This window comes from Calidris pugnax, unplaced genomic scaffold, assembly GCF_001431845.1.
Source record: "Calidris pugnax isolate Ruff unplaced genomic scaffold, ASM143184v1 scaffold94, whole genome shotgun sequence".
NCBI classification, from domain to species: domain Eukaryota; kingdom Metazoa; phylum Chordata; class Aves; order Charadriiformes; family Scolopacidae; genus Calidris; species Calidris pugnax.
In genome coordinates, this window is record NW_015090822.1 from 941,719 (window position 1) to 963,306 (window position 21,588).

At 44.1% G+C, this 21,588-nt stretch overlaps 1 protein-coding gene across 8 annotated transcripts in view; it reads right to left on the reverse strand.

The window, feature by feature from the left end:
• Positions 1 to 252: 252 nt before the first annotated feature.
• The window catches only part of ATP11B (ATPase, class VI, type 11B), a 62,393-nt gene continuing 41,057 nt past the window's right edge, over positions 253 to 21,588 (reverse strand). The window contains exons 24-32 of one of the 8 annotated variants that reach the window (XM_014939870.1): positions 21,243 to 21,370; positions 20,217 to 20,355; positions 18,138 to 18,161; positions 16,791 to 16,856; positions 16,433 to 16,536; positions 15,638 to 15,803; positions 12,466 to 12,551; positions 4,506 to 4,621; positions 253 to 1,315 (exon numbers count right to left, since the gene is read on the reverse strand). In XM_014939870.1, coding sequence (XP_014795356.1) covers positions 4,528 to 4,621; positions 12,466 to 12,551; positions 15,638 to 15,803; positions 16,433 to 16,536; positions 16,791 to 16,856; positions 18,138 to 18,161; positions 20,217 to 20,355; positions 21,243 to 21,370 — 807 coding nt within the window. In that variant the 3' untranslated portion in view covers positions 253 to 1,315; positions 4,506 to 4,527. Of the gene's footprint in view, positions 1,316 to 3,168; positions 4,622 to 8,103; positions 8,227 to 12,465; positions 12,552 to 15,637; positions 15,804 to 16,432; positions 16,537 to 16,790; positions 16,857 to 18,137; positions 18,162 to 20,216; positions 20,356 to 21,242; positions 21,371 to 21,588 lie in introns of those variants that run through there. The other 7 variants (XM_014939873.1, XM_014939868.1, XM_014939869.1 and 4 more) reach the window with 7 other exon arrangements.

Genomic DNA, 21,588 nt, shown 5'->3' on the forward strand with positions numbered 1-21,588 from the left:
AACAAAACACAGGGGTGGAAAAAAAGATGAGTGGCTTCTGAGTTACACTCCAGGAGGGGCTATTTTAGCCCGTTCCAAACTACGGACTCCTAGAAGTAAATGGTGTTTTCCTGCCCCCCACACTGCCCTTCACACACCAGCAACAACACTTCAATTTTATTTAACGCTCAGAAATTCCTGAACTGATTGCTCAGGGAATAGAGGAAGCAGCCCTGGAAACGACAAAGTTGATTCATAAAGCCACGGGCAGGTTTTGTCACCCTGGCTGAAGGGACAAATGGTGCCACCCCCCAGTGTCACAGGGAGGGGGGTGCTGGGGCAGGAGCTCTGCCCAGGGGCTGCACCAGGGGGGCCGTGGTTTATTGGCAGATTTGGGTACCCAAACATCCCCCGTCTCAGAGCCCTGGGATACAGGAGGGTAATTACGCATTAATTGCATCTTCAAAGTACAGCAAGACCAACTATACACACAGGAAAAAGAATAAAACATGCAAAAATCCCCCAACTTTAAAAGGGTTAATAATTAATAAAAAAACATGTGCTGCTGAGACTCCTGCCCTGTCCACCCATTCTGCCCTGGGGTTCCATGAGAGGATCCAGGATCCTTAACAAAACACAGGGGTGGAAAAAAAGATGAGTGGCTTCTGAGTTACACTCCAGGAGGGGCTATTTTAGCCCGTTCCAAACTACGGACTCCTAGAAGTAAATGGTGTTTTCCTGCCCCCCACACTGCCCTTCACACACCAGCAACAACACTTCAATTTTATTTAACGCTCAGAAATTCCTGAACTGATTGCTCAGGGAATAGAGGAAGCAGCCCTGGAAACGACAAAGTTGATTCGCAAACTGTAAGAAATGGCCCAAAATTAACGTGTGTGTGTTGGAAGAGGAAGGTCACCATCAAAAACGCAACTTTTTAGAGTTCCATTGTGTAAATTGAGTTGTGTTGGATCATGGAGATTTGGGAGGAGGATTTTGCCACCGCGCTGCATTGGCCTGTCAGGTACCAAAGGCAGGATGCCAACCTGCTCGCATGGCAACAAAACAAACAAAAAAATTTAAATGGTCGGAGATAAAAGCGTTCCTTACAAAAAATAATTTAGCAATTTGTAGATATAATTAGAGAAAAAAATGACATTGGAAGCGACTGCCGTCGGGCTGAGTTCTGCCGTGAGCCAAGCCCCGGGTGGGTGGAAGCCACACTTGTGTCTCCTGGGGCCACCCATGTCCCTGTCAACACGTGGCCGAGTCCAGAGTGGAGAGAGTCAAGATGCTCCTGTCGTTGGCACAGAAGGGATCCGAGGAGCTCCATGATCTAAAGCAACAATAAAAGAAAAGTTTGGCTGACGGGGAAGTGGGGACCTGGAGGTGAGAAGTGTCTGAGAGCGAGAGACAGAGACCAGAGACATGCAGCTCTCCAAGAGGACTCTACTCATCTCCTGCATGTACCCCCAGCTCAGTCAGAGCTCTGAAAACACCCTGCCATTAACCACAGCAACCAGGGAATCCCTCACCCCTCCCTGGGAAATCTGAGTTACAGTGTAAGGCATCAGGAAACTCCCCAAGGGGTCACAGCCTTTGATGGGGAGGGGATCCCACAACGTCCTTCTCTTAGGGACAGATCAGCACTTTGGAAGAAATCCTGCTCCTGGCTGAACACCACCACAGGCCTGTGTGTGAAAAGCTGAAACACAACAGGTGGGAAGGCAGGAAATCCAAGTACAAGGACCTTACAGTCCAAACTGGCCTCTGTCAGAAATCTGCTGTTTGCTCAGAACGTCCCCAAGTCAGGAGCGAAGGAGCTGGGGCAGGAGCCCTGCTGTACCAGGAGGAATGCCAGCCAGCACGGGGACAGACAGTGCCATGGGACAGACACACAGACAGAGCAATGGGACAGACAGACAGAATGCATTTTGTCAGACCATCACACACTCTTGATGCTCTCCCTGAGGAATGAAACCAGAGAAAGTGCTGCTCCTTGGACACACCTTCCAGGGAGAGAGCTGAGCAGAAGAGACCCCACTACTCCATGCTTTGTAGTTCCCCAAAGGCTCTACCCCAAGGTGAGGGGGTGTGTGATTTCACGTTCCATTACCATATTTGACAGCACATCCCCTTTGACAGCCCAGCAGGAGCAGAGACCACACCAGGTGCCACCTCCACAGCGCCCAGAGAAAACCTCCTGAGGAGCATCCCTCCAGTAACGTGCAGCCACCTCCTGAATCACAACCCGCTCTACAGAGCACAGGGACCCCAAAAAACATCCTCTCTGGGGCTGTGTGATGGCCCAGGACAGCAGCTTGAGGTAAAGATCGAAGCAGCTCAAGCTCATGAACAGAGGCCAAACAATTTCACAAATGTTTTCAAATCAACCAAGATATTTCTGCACTGTACCGTCAGCATTTAACCGTTTTCAACTGCCTTGTGGGATTTAAGAAATAAGTACGTTAAAAATTTTAATTACCAGGAAAGTGCAGGAGAAAACTCAGTCTTAGTACCTTGACGTTTAGACTGGGCTCTAAGTGTCAACGCTGAGGGGAAGGAACTGAACTCACTTCAGCCTTACACTGAAGTAAGAGGGAAATTAAAATAATGCCTTTTCTAGTTGTACTGTACATAAATTTAAGTTGTGGAGTCATTTCAACCAGAGGCAGAAGCAAAAACTCCAGCCCCTCAAGCCCTGAGTAGCAGCAGGAGAGTTCTGAGTGTTCCTTAACCACAACAGGGACCTCTGAGCCCTAAGGCCCCGCAGTCACCGGGCTGGATGGAGCCTGCTCTGAGAGCCACAGGAGCTCAGCAGCCAGGACACCTGAGGAGCAGCACCCTTCCAAAAGCGTGTCAGATTCTGTCAAATAGGAGTTACTTCAATAAATATTTGTAAATTCTTAAAGGAAGAAAAATTGAGTGGTAAAGAAAGAGGAAATGGCAAAAATGTAAAAGCATCGCAGAACACAAAGCAGAATACCCACCTGAGAGACTGCAGGGCACTAAGGCAAACCTTAACTAAAACCTGCCCTCGTTAGGGAACAGCAAATGAGAAAAGCAGCAGGAGAAGCTCTTCATTTGGAAAGCACAGTTTTACAGCAAAGTGGAAAAAGCCCCAGGAAAACCTTAGAGCAGCTGCTACCCAAATGTTGATTTTTTCAGACCAATTAAATGTTCACCTCGTGGATTAAAAATTCTATTGAACTGTTTATTTTATACATCATGCCCGCTTCCCGTACAGCAAGAGTCTGAAGTAAAAAGGTTCTGAATCACGACAGCTGGATTTCCACAGGGGATGGAACCTTCTGCAGAAGGACAGCCCGGGTTTGCAGGAGGGGAAGGGACCCCGAGAGCGGAGGAAAGAGGGGGAGCGGGGCCACCGTGTCCCCAGGAGACACCCCAGGGATGTCCCCCGGGGCAGGGCCGTCCCCAGCAGCAGCGTCAGACCCAGCAGAGACCCCACAGGGTCCCACCCCCCACGAATGATATCACGGGCTTCCACCAAGAGAGACAGAACTTGGGCAAAATTGTGGACAAATATGCGTGAAATGCGACTTTTTCAGGTTTGACCAATGAAAGGGCCCCGATATCATTCGGAGACGGAGAGATCACGATGTACAAAAGCCTGGGTTTTGTGTTTCTACCCCCAAATATTTCCCTGGGTTGGGGAGGGGGGAGGTGGCACAGATTTCGTGAGAGGGATGCGACTGCAAGAGCAGTGCTGCTCCTCACACGTGGCTTTATCCCAGTGATGTTTGTTTCACACATGGTTTGTGAAGGAACAAGGAGATTTATTTAGCACAGACTTTGGAATGGCACACATGAGTTTGACAATATACCTTCTAGAACCCAAAAAAAAACCCCCTTTAAAATTCTTAGAACCCGGAGGCTCTGTTCTGTCAATTAACTCTGACTTTAGAAATAGATTATAAAAGTTATACTACAAAAATATTTCATCTTCATATCAATCAATGGCTGAAAGATTTAAAGACTCTCCTTCTAACAACGTGGTTACATTTAGAGAGGGGATGCGTGAGCCTTTTGTGTAACGTCAGGAGTACTGCAAGCTCCAAGGTAAATATTTGGAGGTTGTACATCAAGAACCAGAGGGAAAAGCCTTTCGACTCTACAGACAACTCCTGATTGGTGAAGGCAAGAAAAAAAAATAATCGCAAAAAGGAGAACAAAACCAGCAGCGAGGCTTGATTTTTCTAAAGAGAAGAATGTACAAATCAAGAGAAATCACGACAGACACAACGCAAGAGCTCGCAGGAAGCCAAACTGAACGTTGGGACAGAAACCTGCTCGGAACCGCTCGTCCCCCTCCTCCCCATCCCAAAAGAAAGAAACCAGAAAATAATCTTTTAGGGTGAAACCCAGTAGGGCGGGAGGGCCGCGCGTCCTGCGGCGAGGAGCGGAGCCCGCGGGGGGCTCGTTAGCCATCTGCAGCAGCGGGCTCCTCGGGCTCCAGCTTGTAGGAGACGCGGCGGCAGCAGAGGCTGCCCAGGGAAATGCCGCACCTGCGGGGGCTGCAGCGCCCCGTCACCCGCTCCACAGCTCGGCCAAGAGACGCGCACGCTGCTGCCGCGCAGCACACCGACTCCACGCAGCCCACACCGGAACCTGCCGCAGAGAGCTGGGGGGGAGAGAGAGACAACAACACAAAAAAAGAAAAAAAAGAGTCAGTGCCCAGATTCCAGCAACAAGGATTGATCGCAAAACACTTAGGAAAAGCTTAACTTAAAGTTGGAGTGTTGAGTATTTTTCAATTTTAGAGGCGAGCCACAATAATGAATAACGTCACTGAGGGGAGACCTCATTGCCCTCTACAACTCCCTGAAAGGAGGGTGTAGAGAGGCAGGTGTCGGGCTCTTCTCCCAAAGGACGAACGACAAGACCAGAGGAAATGGTCTGAAGTTGGGGCAGGGGAGATTTAGATTAGATATTAGAAAGAATTACTTTACTGAGAGGGTGGTCAGGCCCTGGAACAGCCTGCCCAGGGAGGTGGTGGAGTCACCATCCCTGGAGGTATTTAAGAAACGTATAGACATGGCTCTTCAGGGCATGCTCTGGTGCCCAAGGTTATTGGTTTATGGTGAGGTGTTGAGTGTGGGGTTTAGTTGGTGGGTGCGCTGTTTTTGGTGGGCATTTGGTGTGGTGTGTTTTGTATTTGTTTGTTTGGTTTTTTTGCTTTGTTTTTTTTGTGGTTGGACTCAATGATCTCAGAGGTTCCTTCCAACCACTAAGATTCTGTGATTCTGTCACCATTTTGCTTCTGAAGGTCTGTCTCAAATTTGATCTCCCCAAAGTCTGAATGCAGCCCTGGTGAGCAGTCGCTCAGCACCATCTCTGGCAGCTCCCATGGTCCAGCTGGAAGGAGCCTCTGGAGCAGAGCATCCTGCAGCTTAAGCCACAAGGCCTCAGGAACCCCCCGTGGGGGCACAACGTAGAGAAGCTGCAGCTCTGCCCGATTTTAAGGGAAATCCATCAGGAGAAAGCTCCAGAGCAGGGGTGCAGAGCACAGTGCAGCACCCTGACCGTAAGTCATAGTTTTTCCCACAAGAAGCACAGAATGCAACTTTCTATAATAATTTACTTTCCATCACTCCCACAGACAGCCTTGGCTGGGTCAGGAACAAACACACACTCCTGGGTTTGTGCATATCTTTTATCTAAAGGCAAACAAGGCTGATGTTAGAAAGGTCCTGTCACGTTCATCTGGTGTGAAGAACAACCCAACATTAACATCATAAACTTTCTACTCTTCATTCTCTGTAGGTGAGAAACCAACTCGAACAAACCGAAAGAAGTGACACAGAGTTTACAGGGTTTACATGAAGAGCCATCCATAGTGTGCTCCCCATATCACTTTTGCAAACAAGCCAAGGGCAGCATAACTAAAATCCACCAGAAATCTAGTGCTGCTGGAGAGAGTACCCAAGCCTGACCTCAGTGTCCTCTCCAGAAGGAAACAAAAACATGGGGATGCTTCTTAATTTAACTCAAAACAAATGCTAAAACAGAGGCTAAATTTAAGCCTCCATCCATCTCTCCCTCCCTCTCAGACACCAGTGACCAAAGGGATCTGGGAGGAGGCACCTCGGTCTATGAGAGGACACCGCTCACTCAAGAGCTTCCCCCACCTCTCCCCGTGTCACCAAGGGCTGGTGACTGTTCTACAGGCTTTGGCTTCCAACTCTGATTTCTTTCACACCACTCCCCCTCACCCAACACTGCACGGAAAGCAAAGAACCTCAGAGTTTCCTACGGGAATGGTTCACTGTGAGTGGACACGTTCCTTCCTAATCCCCAAAACCAGGGAACTGGAGAGGTTACAGCTCCAGACCAGAACTTCTCCAGAACCTTTCCTGTGCTGCAAAGGAAAGGCAGCAGAGAAAAACAAGAGGCATGTGGAAATCCAAGGGAAAGATTCCAACTGGTAGGACAAACACGCCGGCAGAACTGGTGTTTCCAAGCATCATTTCCACACCTGCCCCTTCCTCAGCTCTGCACTCCCCATGGTCCCTCAGATCTTCCTGTCTCACCGCTGAACCTGGCACCCATAGGACTCTCAGATAACACGTGTAGGAACCTACAGAAACCAGCACAGACTGAAACCCTCAATCCAGTTACTGGGCCTGGGAGGCAGGAATGAGTGCAGGAGAACACGCACTTCTGACTCGCGCTCATTTGGGAGGTCTTCTGGGCACAAAAGGAACATTTACTATGGTATGACAATGAACTTGTGTAAATACCTGAGAGACGGGAGCACCTGACAGGTCTAAAGGGGGTTTTGGTTAAAACAAAACCTCAACAAAACAAACCTCAACAGGCCTTCAGTCCCCAAACGCCCTTATTTGATGACCATCACATCTGGTCACAACTGTCACGTGAGACACCACGACTGGGAGCACTGCAGGACTAGCAAACAGGACCTTCTTGGCCACCTCGTGCTGTGCCCACAGAGTGTCAGCCCAGAAACTACACCGAGGAGAAGGGACCCCTGTGAGGAGGTTCAGAAACCAACCTCCCTGCCACCATGCGGTGATCTTCTCCGCTGTGTCCACAGCAACACAAAACCAACCTCTCAACATTCCCACACTGGGGATTTCAAAAAGATTATTTAGTCCATCCGTTACCTCGAAGCAGACCAAGGAACACCTCCAGCGTGTCTGTACACAGCTGTAGGGTCAGATGGACTGGACATTATTTCCCCTAGAACCTGCTGACCCAGAGCTCACAGCCCCAGGTAGCCCTCAGAGACTGGCAGAGAGATGGACCAAGAGGAACCCAAACCAGCTTTCCAGGAGAGAACCCACAGCTCTGGGTTTTGCAGGGCTGGTGTCTCTTCTTCACTACCATCTCCTTGGTTCCTCACAAGTCAGATACTCACAAAAAGCTAGGATCCCGCTTGAACCAAAAGTTCGTATTACTCTTTTTTAAAAAACAGCAAGTGTGACCTTACATAAGCCTGGAAACAACACTTATGTTTTCTCAAACTCCCAGTTAAGTGTGAAGTGATACTGGGAGAGCACCAAGGACAACACACAAATAAATTCAATTTTATGCATAGATATATTGTGTATCACTGCCTGGTGAACATGGATTTTTATATTTATATCCACTACCTGGAAGAGACTTATATCAGGCCAGAGAAAGCCTCTTCCCACTTTTCTCTGTGGCAGACAATTCTGCCCATAGCTTTATATCCATGGTGAGGCAGTAAAGCATAATGGTCTCTGAAGACCTGAAACAAACCCTCAGGAAATAAAAGGCAGGAGAGACAATGCTTTAAAAAAAATTAATAAGTATAGAGAAATATTTGGTATTATTCATATTTGGGCTCCAAATAAAGTATTTTCATAAGATTAGATCCGGGATCACAACAAACATAATACTTTATATGATAATGGCCCGTTCCATGTAATAAATCAAAAAGAAACTGAAGTGCGGAACTAAAGAATGAGTCAGCTGGGTAAGGGGGAAAAAAAAATATCAAAAAATAAATCAAAGCCACAAGCTGTAATGTGAATTTTAGCGCGGATGCTGAAGAGATGGGTGTTTGGGGATGGCTCCATGGGCATGTGTGAGGCTGCAGAGGGTGCAGGGAGGTACTACCTAGCGCAGGCAGGAGCTGCCGGGCGGACTAGCGGGGTCTAGCAGTTGCCTATCGTCCTCCCCTCGGGGCCTGCCTTCAGCAAAGTCACCTGCTGAGCTGACTGAACCCTTATCTTCTGCCATCTGGAAGGACAGAAAAGCAACACATCTTATCAAGCTTTAAAACATTTTTTTTTTTTTTTCAGATGAACTTTCATGCTACAGCTCTGTTCCCGAGAGAAGGAGGCATGTCTACAAGGTAAAGAGGCAGTTTTTGTCCACGCTGATGGGTGGATCAAACACTGTTCATCAGGGCACGGGTACCACAAGTGTTTGGTCCTTTTGCACACCAGAGGCTACAAAAGCAGAAAAGCCAATAAATTTGAAATGTCTTTCAAATTTTCACATTCTGATTTCAGATTTTGGAGTTTTATTTGGTTTCCCCCTTCCAACAGAAAGGCCCGTTTCAGTATTTCTGAGTGTTCTATACGCCACAAGACAGATATTTTCACTCAACATTTAATCACACTGAGATACACAGCTAGGACCTGGCTGGACAGAACCGTATTTAATGCTTGTAGGTGCCTCTGAGCCCTGGAGTGTTCCCCCTGAGCCCTGGAGTGTTCCCCCTGAGCCCTGGGCCCACCTGCAGCACGGCTGATACCACATGGACATTTCAGGAAATATATATATCTGAGATGGTTATTACTATTCCACAATTAAGTTAAAGCCTGCTCCCTACTGTGAGGCTCACTTTCTCTAACCCTCAATATACTCTACGCCAAAATCCCAAACAATTCGATTTAGAATTTTAAGAGATAATTTAAGAATGTTGACCTCTAACAGTTTCACTGACAGTTATGTTTTCAACATTCTTCTAGTTTTTCTGCTCCCCATCTCTTTGAATCAAACAGACCTACAAATGCCAAATTATTTCATTATTTTAAAGTCATTAGGCAAAGGTATCTAAATAGATACATGCATTTTTCTGACTGGAGATGAACATGAAATAGTCTATTCCTCATAAGAATGTTGACCTCTAACAATTTCACTGACACTTATGTTTTCAACATTCTTCTAGTTTTTCTGCTCCCCGTCTCTTTGAATCAAACAGACCTACAAATGCCAAATTATTTCATTATTTTAAAGTCATTAGGCAAAGGTATCTAAATAGATACATGCATTTTTCTGACTGGAGATGAACATGAAATAGTCTATTCCTCTCCCATTTACTCCCTGTACTAGATGCCATGGTGTAGCCAACAGCTCAGCACCACCCACAGGGACAAACCTGGAGAGGAAGAGATGGCTCTTGCTCAAGGTTTAGCCATAAAGATGAACACGAAATAGTCTATTCCTCTCTCATGTACTCCCTGCACTAGATGCCATGGTGTAGCCAAGAGCTCAGCACCATCCCACACGGACAAACCTGGAGAGGAAGAGATGGCCCTTGCTCAAGGTTTAGCACATTAAGGTGTTCTGGGACACCTCACTAGTGCAAATGCACGTCTGCACTCACATTTCTTGGAAATCACAACTTTCTTACAGAAAACCTATGCTGTAAAGGCAACAGCAGCCCGTCTGCTCCCCAGTGCTGGGCTGCGGGGCTGGGAAAGCTGTCGGGAGGGGGACCCATTGCTCCCCATCTCTTTGAATCAAACAGACCTACAAATGCCAAATTATTTCATTATTTTAAAGTCATGAGGCAAAAGTATCTAAATAGATACATGCATTTTTCTGACTGAAGATGAACACGAAATAGTCTATTCCTCTCTCATGTACTCCCTGCACTAGATGCCATGGTGTAGCCAAGAGCTCAGCACCATCCCACACGGACAAACCTGGAGAGGAAGAGATGGCCCTTGCTCAAGGTTTAGCACATTAAGGTGTTCTGGGACACCTCACTAGTGCAAATGCACGTCTGCACTCACATTTCTTGGAAATCACAACTTTCTTACAGAAAACCTATGCTGTAAGGGCAACAGCAGCCCGTCTGCTCCCCAGCGCTGGGCTGTGGGGCTGGGAAAGCTGTCGGGAGGGGGACCCTATGAGACAGGAACTAGAGTTAAAAATGCAGAGAAACAGGGAAGGGCGTAAGGGCAGGGGCTCTGGAGAAGCCAAGGCAGGTGGGTCTGGGCACAGCCGAAGGAGAAGGGGTAACAGTGGTCCCTGGGGGGAGAAGAGGGTCCTGCTGTGCTGGGGAGACCCTGGGTACAACATCACACACCACCAGCCTCCCCTGCAAATAAACCCCTTCTGTGCTTTACACTTGTGCAGTCCTAACACACTGCCCAAAGGTAAAAGCCCTGTGGGGGCACACGCTGCAGTTGGAGACCCTGGGTACAACATCACACACCACCAGCCTCCCCTGCAAATAAACCCCTTCTGTGCTTTACACTTGTGCAGTCCTAACACACTGCCCAAAGGTAAAAGCCCCACAAAAACACAGTTAACCCCATCAGAAAGAAGAATTAAAGCACCTGCCTGAGCAACACTTCTCACGTGTGGCTCAAGATTCCCGACAGTCCTTATAAAGCACAGAGATGTGTATGAACACACGGGCACACAGAACTTTGTTTACAAGGAAAAACCTGAAATGAGGCACCAGGGGGCCCAGGTTTACCCTAAAACAGGTATTTCAGGTGTTCCCAGCCCAGGAGAGACAGCGACAGGGGAAGCAGCAGCACTGGGTGGGTCTGCAGCTCGGCACAGAGCCTGCTCTGCCCCATCTCCTGCTCTCCCAAGATACAAAGGTGCAGGTGAGGATCAGAGCCAGTCACAGAGGCACACACAGACTGTTTCTGACTCACAGCTATCACCTGGACACTTAAAAGATCTCAAAGCTCATGCCTACATCACTTCAATGCACAGTACGAAGCGCTCAGTGCTTGTGTGTCAGGCACTTCCCCAGCAGATACACAAGTGTAAACTCTCTGACATACGAGAGAACTGGATGTGCATCATCATTTCATACTCAGGGACAAAACAGATTTCCCATTTTTATAACCCTTAGAACCCATTTAATTTTGGAAAGTTTAACAGAACCTTGTGCTATAAAATCTTTGGTGTAGAAACGATGCTCCACGTCATTCACTGTAGTAATTCAGTGAGAAAACAGAGCCTTACTGGAAACATATTCATCTAAGGTTTTAAAAAGGAAAGTTATTTGCATGACACTGATAAACCAAGAATTTTAAAGGCTAACTTGTCAAGGGTTTGGCAGAGGAATGTCCCCAGTACACTGCTAAATTTAGGGAAATGCCACAGTTTGCCTGTGTTAAAGCTGGTAAGTGCCACACGGAAAACCAACCCACTGTCCAGTACCTGCCTGGGTGCCTGGAAACCTAAGGTGATGTGTTCCTCAGCACCCTCCCCTTAAAAGCACTTGTATCACCTGTTCCCATTAACCACTACTAATTCTCTGCTCATCGTTTATCACGGCAGCTTCCTGTCTCCTGCTTTCCCTTAGTTAACCAAATGGCAATTAAGTCCCCAAACTGCAGGCTCTCTGAGCACCTATCTGCATGCTTTTAAACAACACGGTCACCTTAAAAAAATATATGTTCTAAGGGAATCAGTTCTTTGCATTAACTCTTGCTATAGAATTTATAGAAGTAGGTAAGCATTGGATAAAAAAAAAATAATCTAACGGGTTGAGATACTGTTGATCCCTATGAATGTTTTAGTCTTACAAGAGAGATTCAGCATTTCACTGAACTCAGGGCATTTGAAGAGTCCCAGAATCACACTGGTTCACCTACAGACACCTGGATGCTTAGATTTATTTATTTTTCTGAATAATTTTCTAGGACTTTGTAGCCAAATGCCCTTAGGAATATGTATCTATACACATTGAAAACAAACAACACTCACTTTATAGATGCACAAAACAAACACAAAAAGCCGTAGCCGCACGAATGTACGTAACGCGCCCAAACTTCAAACAGGGTTTGCTCTTTCAATACAAGTGGGAAGCAAATTAAAACGGGCAAACAACTCGCCTGAAATACAGAGACCTTCCTGTCACAGCCTGATGGAGCTGAAATTATCCAACATGCAAAAAAGCACTGTTAATTCTGGTCGTAAAGAAACGAAAAGCGCAATAACCATGCCAGAAACTGTGGTTATTGGGGAATGGATGCAAGAAGAGCTAGGTCTGTATTCTGAGAGTCGAGCGCCATGCCAGGGATGGTTCCTCCTAAAAAAGCAGGTCCAACACATGCTGCTCAGGAGAAGCGTTTGGCTCAGAAGACACAGAGCAAAGGCGAGAAATACCGGCAGGGGATGTCTGTGGGCTGCAGGACGGCCCTGGCCCATGCCTCTCCCGGCCCTCTGGCCCCCACATGCACAGGGGGTGGCCAGCCCCTCTCCCTCCTACTCTACCTAATTTTGCTCAGCTGACTCCTGGCCCTGGACAATGGCTGCAGCGCGATGAACTCGTCGCTTAAAGCAACTCTGTTGGAGAACATCTACAACGGGACAGAGAAGGGATGGAACACACAGGTCAGTGAGCAGCAGCGGTAATTGTCTAAGAGAGAGACACAGGACAAGACATCGTTATTTAAGTGGAATAAACATCAGTCACAGAACACCAGGCTGGTGCCCCCAGGACAGCCCCTGCCATCACCACGGCCAGCTGCTGGTTGGTAGGACCATTCTTAGCGTATCTCAGCTTCTTACCAAGAAAAAAGGCCTATACATTTCTCCATCTATACTTTACCTGACATCTTGATTCAGTATTGCCTTCTCCTCTCAGTAGTGCTGGGATTTATATTTACCTGAAGATTTATCTTTTGATTCAGATTTACCTTACTGTTCACTTCCTCCTATATGATTCTGTACTGTCAGAAACTACCCAGAAGCTACTTCAGGGCAAGAGAGCTAAGGCATATATAATAAAATGGGTTTTCTCTAACTCAACTCATGCTTGCCTGTCAAATTTTTAATATACTGACTTCCCAAAATGAAACAGAGATTATTTCTTTAAAGTTGCTGTGACAGAACAATATTTACATTTAAAAGTTTATCTTTAGCAGAATTTCCCAAGCATTTCTCTCTTACACCAGTGAAATTTCTTTGCTCTCTTATGAATAACTTTGCTACACGTAACATCTAACAGACTGACTGTTGATGCTATGACCTTATACTAAATAAAAGGTATAAAATCAAGTTCCTTATGTACCGAGTAGGGCAGATGGCCACAGATCAGTGAATGCAGAGCACTCAGCTGGGTAACTCACACAACTACTCTGCTCTTAGTTTCTGAACAATTAAAACAGGGACAAGCGTTTTCAGCCCAGAACCCTGTGTTTTGCTCGCTGCTCCTGGGAATATTTTAGAATTTAAATGATGGCAAACAGGAACAAATAATTCACATAGCTGTGCTTTAAAAATCAGTGACTAGGTCATGTAACATTTTATCTTCTCCAAATAAAAACTTGGTAACTGTAAACTCAACTTTTTCTGTCCCCAATATGCAAATATACTTGGTCCTACAATTAAAATGAACAACTGAAAATATTCAGTTATACAGAGGGTGTACCTACACTATGAAAAACACATTTAAAAGGGCAATGCATGAAGTTCCATATTCACTCTTTCAATGACTTCCACAGAAAATTCCTCAGTATTTAGGACAAAGATATTCTTCAAACTCATTCTGTCTGAAAGAGAGTACTGAAGCCTTTCTGGACAAATCAGATTGTAGATGCTCTGACTTTGCGATACCAGGAATTAAATGTTTTCAGAAAGAGACAGTATTTTGGTAAACATCCATCCTAATGCTGACACTGTCAAATGACAAAGCAGAATGGGAATAAGGAGACAAAAGAAAAGGAGTAATAGAGATGCACACAGCAAAATCCCTGTGGCTGTGAATCAGGCTACAGCCCCAGGAAAGGGGTCAGACATCAAGATTCATCAAGGTTTTGCCTTAAAAATAAGAAGTCCAACTGTGTCCTTGATGACACAACTGTAATGGAAGCAAACTGAACCCAGAGAGTCTTTAAAATTGCTTCAGAAAGCAAGAAAATGCAACAAGAAGTATCCAGATGAAGCTTTGGGAAAAAGGTGAGGGTGTTTTGGGTTTTAATTCAAGCACTTTAGGACCACGAGAAGCCTGAAGAAGCAGCTCGATGCACTGCTGGACACAGCTGATGGACAGGAAGGAAGGAAAGGGAAGCTTTCAATTAACATTGCCACTAGCTTTTGAAGGAAAAATAAAAGATAATTAAGTATCATTACCCATAGAACTTCTTCTAAGTCAAGACTTTAATCCAAGAAGTGCAGTAAGGAGCAATCCAGAGTCTCATCAGGTCTGGCTGAACTGTTTGCTCAAAGCTACTGCTTATTTACCTCGACCTTTAGCTACTAAATGCCAAGACTGGAAAAAGCATCTAATATTCAACAAATGGGGTATTTTGGCCAGCAATGGGTTTGTCAGTGTGAAGCTGGTCCTAGGCAAACTATGAGAATGAGAAAAAGATGCAGAAGGTAAGAGATTACTGTTGCATATTATTTTGTAAAAGGAATACAGCTGGGGGATTCGTTATTCCCACACTTGGCACAGATGTAGGCTCTGCTGGAAGAGTGTGTCCACTGGAGAAACCCAAAATTCAAGATGAAGTTGAGGAATAGTGATGATCACAGGAGAAACACAAGAATGACCAAAGGACTGGAAGGTAGCCTTTTTGACAAAAGATGCAAGTCCAACCTACTTCTTAGTGATAAAATTAACTTGATCACAAATCTAACCATAAGTAAAACAAAACACTGTTAACAGAAGGCTTTTCAGTTCAGCAGAAAAATACGTAAGAAGATAAAATACTGGAAACTGTGACTATGAGAACAACTGGTCAGGATGGCTTCTCCAGAACTCTCAGTAAAAGGAAAACGCTAACACAGAAAACATTTTTACCTAAAAGAGCCTAAATTCAACAGAATGATTTCAAGGAGGTTTTGTAGCCTGTGTCAGGCAAAAGGGAGATTGTTACCACAGCATGTCCTTAGACCTTGGCTATGAATTTATGAAAATGACATGTGGGTAATTACCTTTAATTACATAATCAATGATCAAATCACATGCCATGCGATATGATCAAGATTTAAGGAATACTAATTAAAACAAGTCCTACTAAAATAATTTTTAAAAGTAGTGTTTTCATCACATTGTAAGAATTGTTCAGTGTCAGTTAGAGTTGAAGAGAGTTTCGAATACCTGGACAAAAATGAAAGTTGCCATCTTTAAAGCAATATAAAAACGCACAGCATGATCCTCTCATACAGCCGCAGACTGAGATGCAAAAGACTGAGTGACCCCTCCATAAGTGACTCTACAACTGTTAATACCAATTACTTAGACATAAATGTTATTTCCTTGTAAAACGGTGTCCTCGTTTCTGCAATTTTAAATTAACAATGATATTTTGAAATGAGAACATTTTTATGCATTAAACATGACAGCAATATAAGAGGATAATTTAATACCACAGGAAAGTAATTAGTTTACAAGAGAGGCTTTAACAAAGGTGTTCTGGAGAGAGCAGCAGCAGGTTACCTGAGCTTTTTCCGTACTGGTGGGTTGTAGGTGTCTGTACAGCACTTTCTTCACAACATCAAGGAACAAACAAGCAACTACGATGAGGATTATGGCAAACCAAGCAGAACCACTTGACAACAGCTGAACAAATACGAAGTACATGTCCTGGGTGTGTAAAAATGGCCTGGAAAGTTAAAAGAAGCAACAATTACTAAAAGGAACGTCTAGAAACCCAAGTACAGTCCAGGCAGGCTCAAGTGTACCCTCATTTGACAGCCAGCAGGGAGTCCCCCGGGAGGCAGAGTCAGGCTGCTGGTGCCCAGCAGTTTGTTGGACCGGAAATTCTGGGGCAGGAGGGTACCCAGCTTCGGAGGGAAACCCTCTAGTTCAGCTTTAAATGGTGCTGCAGGAAATCAGTCACCATTCCTATTCTTACAAGACCCCAAAACAGAAGCAAACATACAGCACTTTACTGATTCTAACCCCAGCATCTCCATTTCAGTTGTAAAGATTTACTTATCACGTAGCACCTTTGGGAACCCATCTACTTTTTAGAAACAAAAATGCCTTTGTAGCCCCAGGCTGTGAGAGACGAGTAATCCCTGTCCTTGAGCACAGGATGGCTTGGCAGCACCACCCAAGTTGCTGAAAGAATCACCAAAAGAGAGTGGGCACTCTAGGTTTAAAAAATTCACAAAATTCAGAGCAACATGGCAGAACATTAATACTTCAGTGGTTTTTCATAACTTCACTTATCATATGTGCTACAGAAAGGAGAGGAAAATAAAGAATAAAAAGAAGAGAATCACTCACCAGATAATTCCCCCATAAAACAAGGAGAATATGAAATAAAATACAATGGATCCCCAAGTAACAAAATGGTTTATCCATGTCCAGAAGTGAGTTTCTAGAGCCATCTAAAACAAAGATAACTCCAATGAGCTTCATTTCTCCCCCAGCTTCACAGCAAATGATAAATACCGGTTCTGAACATGATTAATGAACTTTCAGCACAAACACTAAAGAAAGTTCTAACGTGCAAAAATTGCAAAGAAAAATTCTGACCATCACTGAAACTTCTGTCTAACTTTTGAATCAACTTTGAATTATCACTCTATGACATATTTGCTGCATTACCCAGGCACAGAGAGTAATTAGTATAATGTCATACCTTCATCGTAACGGTTATAACCATAACGGTGAAGACCAAAGTACCAAATGTCCAGTTTCCAAACATCTATGGGAATGGCAAGGTAAAAATCATGGAAGAAAAAAAAATAACAGATCAGTTAAGAGCATTGCTGTTAAGTTAGATTCTTCTCAAGGCAGCTACACTAATGGAAGGAGTCTGAGCACATCCGCGTGTGACAACTCATCATCGTGAAAAAGCAAGGACAGAACACAAACTACTAGAAGGAAATACAGCTTATGATAAGAGCAAAATTAACAACCCACAAACCACCTTTCTTCTTGGTTCAAAACAAATCACCACAAAGGCTACATGAGGTATGAAGAAAGTCCAAAACAGTAACATGAAGCGATAGGAAAATGAAGATACCACTTGGATCGACTAAGTAAAAGCACCCAACAGAAAGCAAGTATTGGGTGGAAGGTATTCACTTGTACACAAGTGCAAAACACTTTGAGTTTAAACATTTCCAGATCATTTTCAACATGCAGCATCACCTGAAAGTTTACTTTGTACCCCAAGCACGATTCTACAATTCAAAAATAATGGTGCCATTTCTATTTTTTTTCAAGAAAATTCTACGGAAAAGACACTTTGTTTCAAGGCTAATAAAGACAAAATTACGCTTCAATTCTAAAATGCCGCATCTGTCACTTTGGCAGTCTCTTGCCCACGTAAACAAAAAACTATCAAAGCTCTGAACAAGCTCTACAACGCCAGGATCTCAGCTGTGACAACCAAGCAGGGACGCCGGCCCCGCGCCCCCCGACAGCCGTGGGGCCGTGGGGCAGAGCGGGTCCTGCGGGGGAGCGGGGACGTGGCTGGGTACCACATGCAGCCAGGCGCATCCCAGCGAGCTGTTAGTAGGGCAGGGGCAGGGAGCTGGGATTCAGGGCGTTGTAGTCCTCGTTACAGAGCTCTGACAGGCACCCCACAGCCCCACGGCACATCCCACAAGGGCTTTTCTCATCCCTCTGCGCAAAAATCGAGGCAGCCGGGAGTCTCGATTTACCCATCATTTTAAAGTCCTTTGTTACAACACGTCTCCTGAAGCCTTCCATTTACTTTTCACACTGACAGTAATGTTCAACAAGCAACACGGTTGTGTCAACTGCTGCCATAATCATCTTAAGGTACAATTAAACTCCTGAGCGTCCCGTGAAAGAAAGTGTCTTTGCTAACACCACTCAGAGTTAGAATGAAGAACGGCAACGGGTTCTCGCCACCATTTTATTTTTGAACACATTTACACCATGGATGCTGCATCCTTCAGTCCTGGGAAGTAACAGATACAATATTTTTGTATCTCCTCCTCTTCTAAACTCTTACCATTTGCCTGTTAGGCTTCAATATCTGGCGACATGCACAGCGTGAAAAAGGGGGGGAAAAAAAAAATAAAAAGAACTAAAAGATCAAGTTGTTGCACAACGTGTTGAGGTAAAGCCTAACAAACCACCAGCATTAACTAATTATTTATAGTCTCTTCTGTTCTGCTTTGCTCCCAACTGAGAACTTGGAATGACAATGTGAGGCCTGGCACTGACACCACCCTGTGTCACACGTTCCCCCAAAGCCATCACTTCTCCAGGGCTCCTCACAAGAAAGCACCTTCTCTTGCCTTTAACTTTGGTTTTTTCAGGCACACGTTCAGTTTCCCACAGACTTTCTGCACCACAGATGTTTTCCTGCAACACACTATTCTACCAGTCCCAATACTCTGTGTTTGCTAAAAGGTGGTTAACTCCAAATAAATTCCAAGACCTTTTTTTTAAGTTACATCACAGAAAAGGTGAGAAGCCAAAGGGCATCTGAAAGCTTTATTTCTAGTGTGCTCAGTCACTAAGTATATTTAGCAAATCTTGAGGTTATCTATACAAGAAACCATTAAAAGAACCTTCTCCATAAAGTCTACGTTGACAGCCTGGTCTAGACTCACCAAATATAATCTATTCCCCAAACTAAACATTTGTTACTAAAGACTAAAAGAACCTGTCTACGTTGACAGTCTGGTCTAGACTCACCAAATATAATCTGTTCCCCAAACTAAACATTTGTTACTAAAGACAGTGGAAAAAGTCTGTTCCTGCCTGGTGGAGGTTAAAGGAATTTTGAAGGGAGGAGTTTTGATAGACAGAAACACACTGATTTGTCGTGTAAAATTACTTGGTTAGAGGAGTACTGAAGACCCTTTGCCAACTCACATGGACTTCCAAGTCACACAGCTTGGAACAAGTGGCAGGAGAGGACACACTGTTACCTCAGCTCTAAGGGACATTTCAGTCTCAAGCACAACTATTTAACCTCCTTATCAACCACCTGATGATGCAAGGGGCCCTCCAGCTGCTGCCCCACACCCCTTACTGCTCCTCAACACACCCAGCACCACTTTTACTTCACCATAAAGAACATTTTTTATGAGAGAAAAATCAGTATCTAATTGTTCTACACTGGGCTAACAAACTCAGAACTGGGGAAAATGGGGAAGCAGCCTTGGGATGGTTTCACACAAGCCTGACAGTCTTTTGTATACAATTTGTTTCCTGTGAACTTGAACATCTTAAAATATAAAGTGTCAAATTAGTATTTCACGATTTCATTAAGTTATTGCCTTAAAAACATTTATTGAATAAAAAGTACAACTTAAAAGCAACTTGCACCACCTAATTTTTAAAAAATCTGAGTAAAATAGAACGTGTCAAATTAGTATCTGATGAATTCATTAAGTTACTGCCTTAAAAACATTTATTGAATAAAAAATACAACTTAAAAGCAGCTTGCACCACCTAATTTTTAAAAAATCTGAGTAATTAAAATAATACAATTTCAGAAGACGCTTTAAGACCTTTGGCAGTGTTCAGATTTAAGCCTAATAATACAACAGATGCTAAAGAGACGCCACCGTGAGGCACTGCGATTAAGTCCAACTCAAAATGAGTTTTGAATTAATATAAATCTCATTTACTGAAGGTACGACATATGATTATGACAAAAACAGTCTACATAATAAAACAAAGTGTAAGACAATCCTAACACATTTATTATCTTGAGAGAGATGTTCTTCATGGACATACACTTTCCGACAACATGCCTTACAGGTTCCACACTAAGAGATCTTACTCTTGAGAGGACACACGAATATTGCTAAAGCATCTCTGATAATTATGTAGCTCATAAAAAAAATATAGCTGAGATTTTTCTGACACAAGAGCATTTAAAAAAAAAAAAAACATCTTACTCTTGAGAGGACACATGAATACTGCTAAAGCATCTCTGATAATTATGTAGTTCATAAAAAAAATATATCTGAGATTTTTCTGACACAAGCATTTTTCAAAAAAAAAAAAAAAAACCAACATAAAAAAATAGCACCAAAACCACAGTGGTAGAATAATTCTTATGATATTGTACCTGGCCATTTCCCAGCAGAGAAGTGTCTTCTCCCATTAGAAGATACGAGCCATAAAAGAAAACAAATGCATGAATGAAGCCCAAGACGGTCCAGTAAAGAAAGGGTTTAAACCCCAGATGGGCATTTTTACTGATGTCTCTGCAGAAACAAAACAGATTTGGGATTTCAGATTGTCTTTATATAAGCCATCAGCTATTCACATCACATGCCTGCTACTGCTTTGAATAAATGTAACTTTTGACTGCACCAAGATACACTTAATGAATGCTGACATATGAAAAAAATGCATAAATCATGGGCAAAAAAAGAACTCTGAGCTCTCGTGATTTGCCTCTGCTTTACACAGGGATCACCAATGGCAAGGGTCTCCAACGGGTCACATTCAGAACGGCACAAACTAGAGTTGTTCTCCCTGGAGGTGGAAGTGCAAGAGAAGAAAAAGCCAGATCTCCTGACACTTGCCCTTTGTTCCGCTTGAAAGATCTTTAGGAAAAGAGAAACTTCTAAGAGACATCTCTTTTTTACAAAAATACATACTTTTTTTTTTTTCCCCTCCGAAAAGCAGTATGCAGTGCAACACGCTGCCACTGGGAGGACACCCAGTTCTACAGGAAATCACTTGCCCTCTTTGGAAAGCATTTTTTTGGTGGTGATTCCCCTAATCACCGTGTCCTAGTTCTTCCTGTGCGTGGCAGAGATTTTCACCTCCTCCCTGTAAGGCAGGAGAAAGCTGCCAATCCTGTGAGCTGACCAAGCACTCAATTCTCCTCCAATCTCAACACAACTGACAGAAAAAGATGCTTCTTTTACAGCTTTACAAAGCTGTATAAAATACCCACGTCAATTAACTTTCAGGATGAAAACTACGGAGCTGCAGTTCTTTCCTTGACAAGTCAGTTACTAAGAACTGCATAAATTACAGGTAAAAATACCGCTGGAATGTGTAATATCAAGTTCAGACTTCTGCAGATGCCTCTGCTGTTTAAATTATGTGCTACTGTGACACTATATGAAGCTGTACGTACCGATACAGCACAGGTTTGCTCTGTAATACATGCGGATGCACATGCTGTTCAAAAAGACTGTATATGAGGACAGGCAAGGAAGTGAAACAAATATTGTACAAAGTCAGGTATACACTGTCATAGAGCGTCTGAAACAGAAAGAAAAATTGTTTTGAGTCTTGATAACAAAAAAGCTTATATTAAAATTTATTAGCACGCTAATAGCAGCAATAAATCATTAATTACGTGAATTTACTAGTTAGATAAAAAGCTATACACACATAACCATCTAGTAAGACCAAGCTATCAAATATAGAAAATAAAACTGGGTATTTAAGTGTAGAATCTGTGCTGCTCCTGTGTAGTT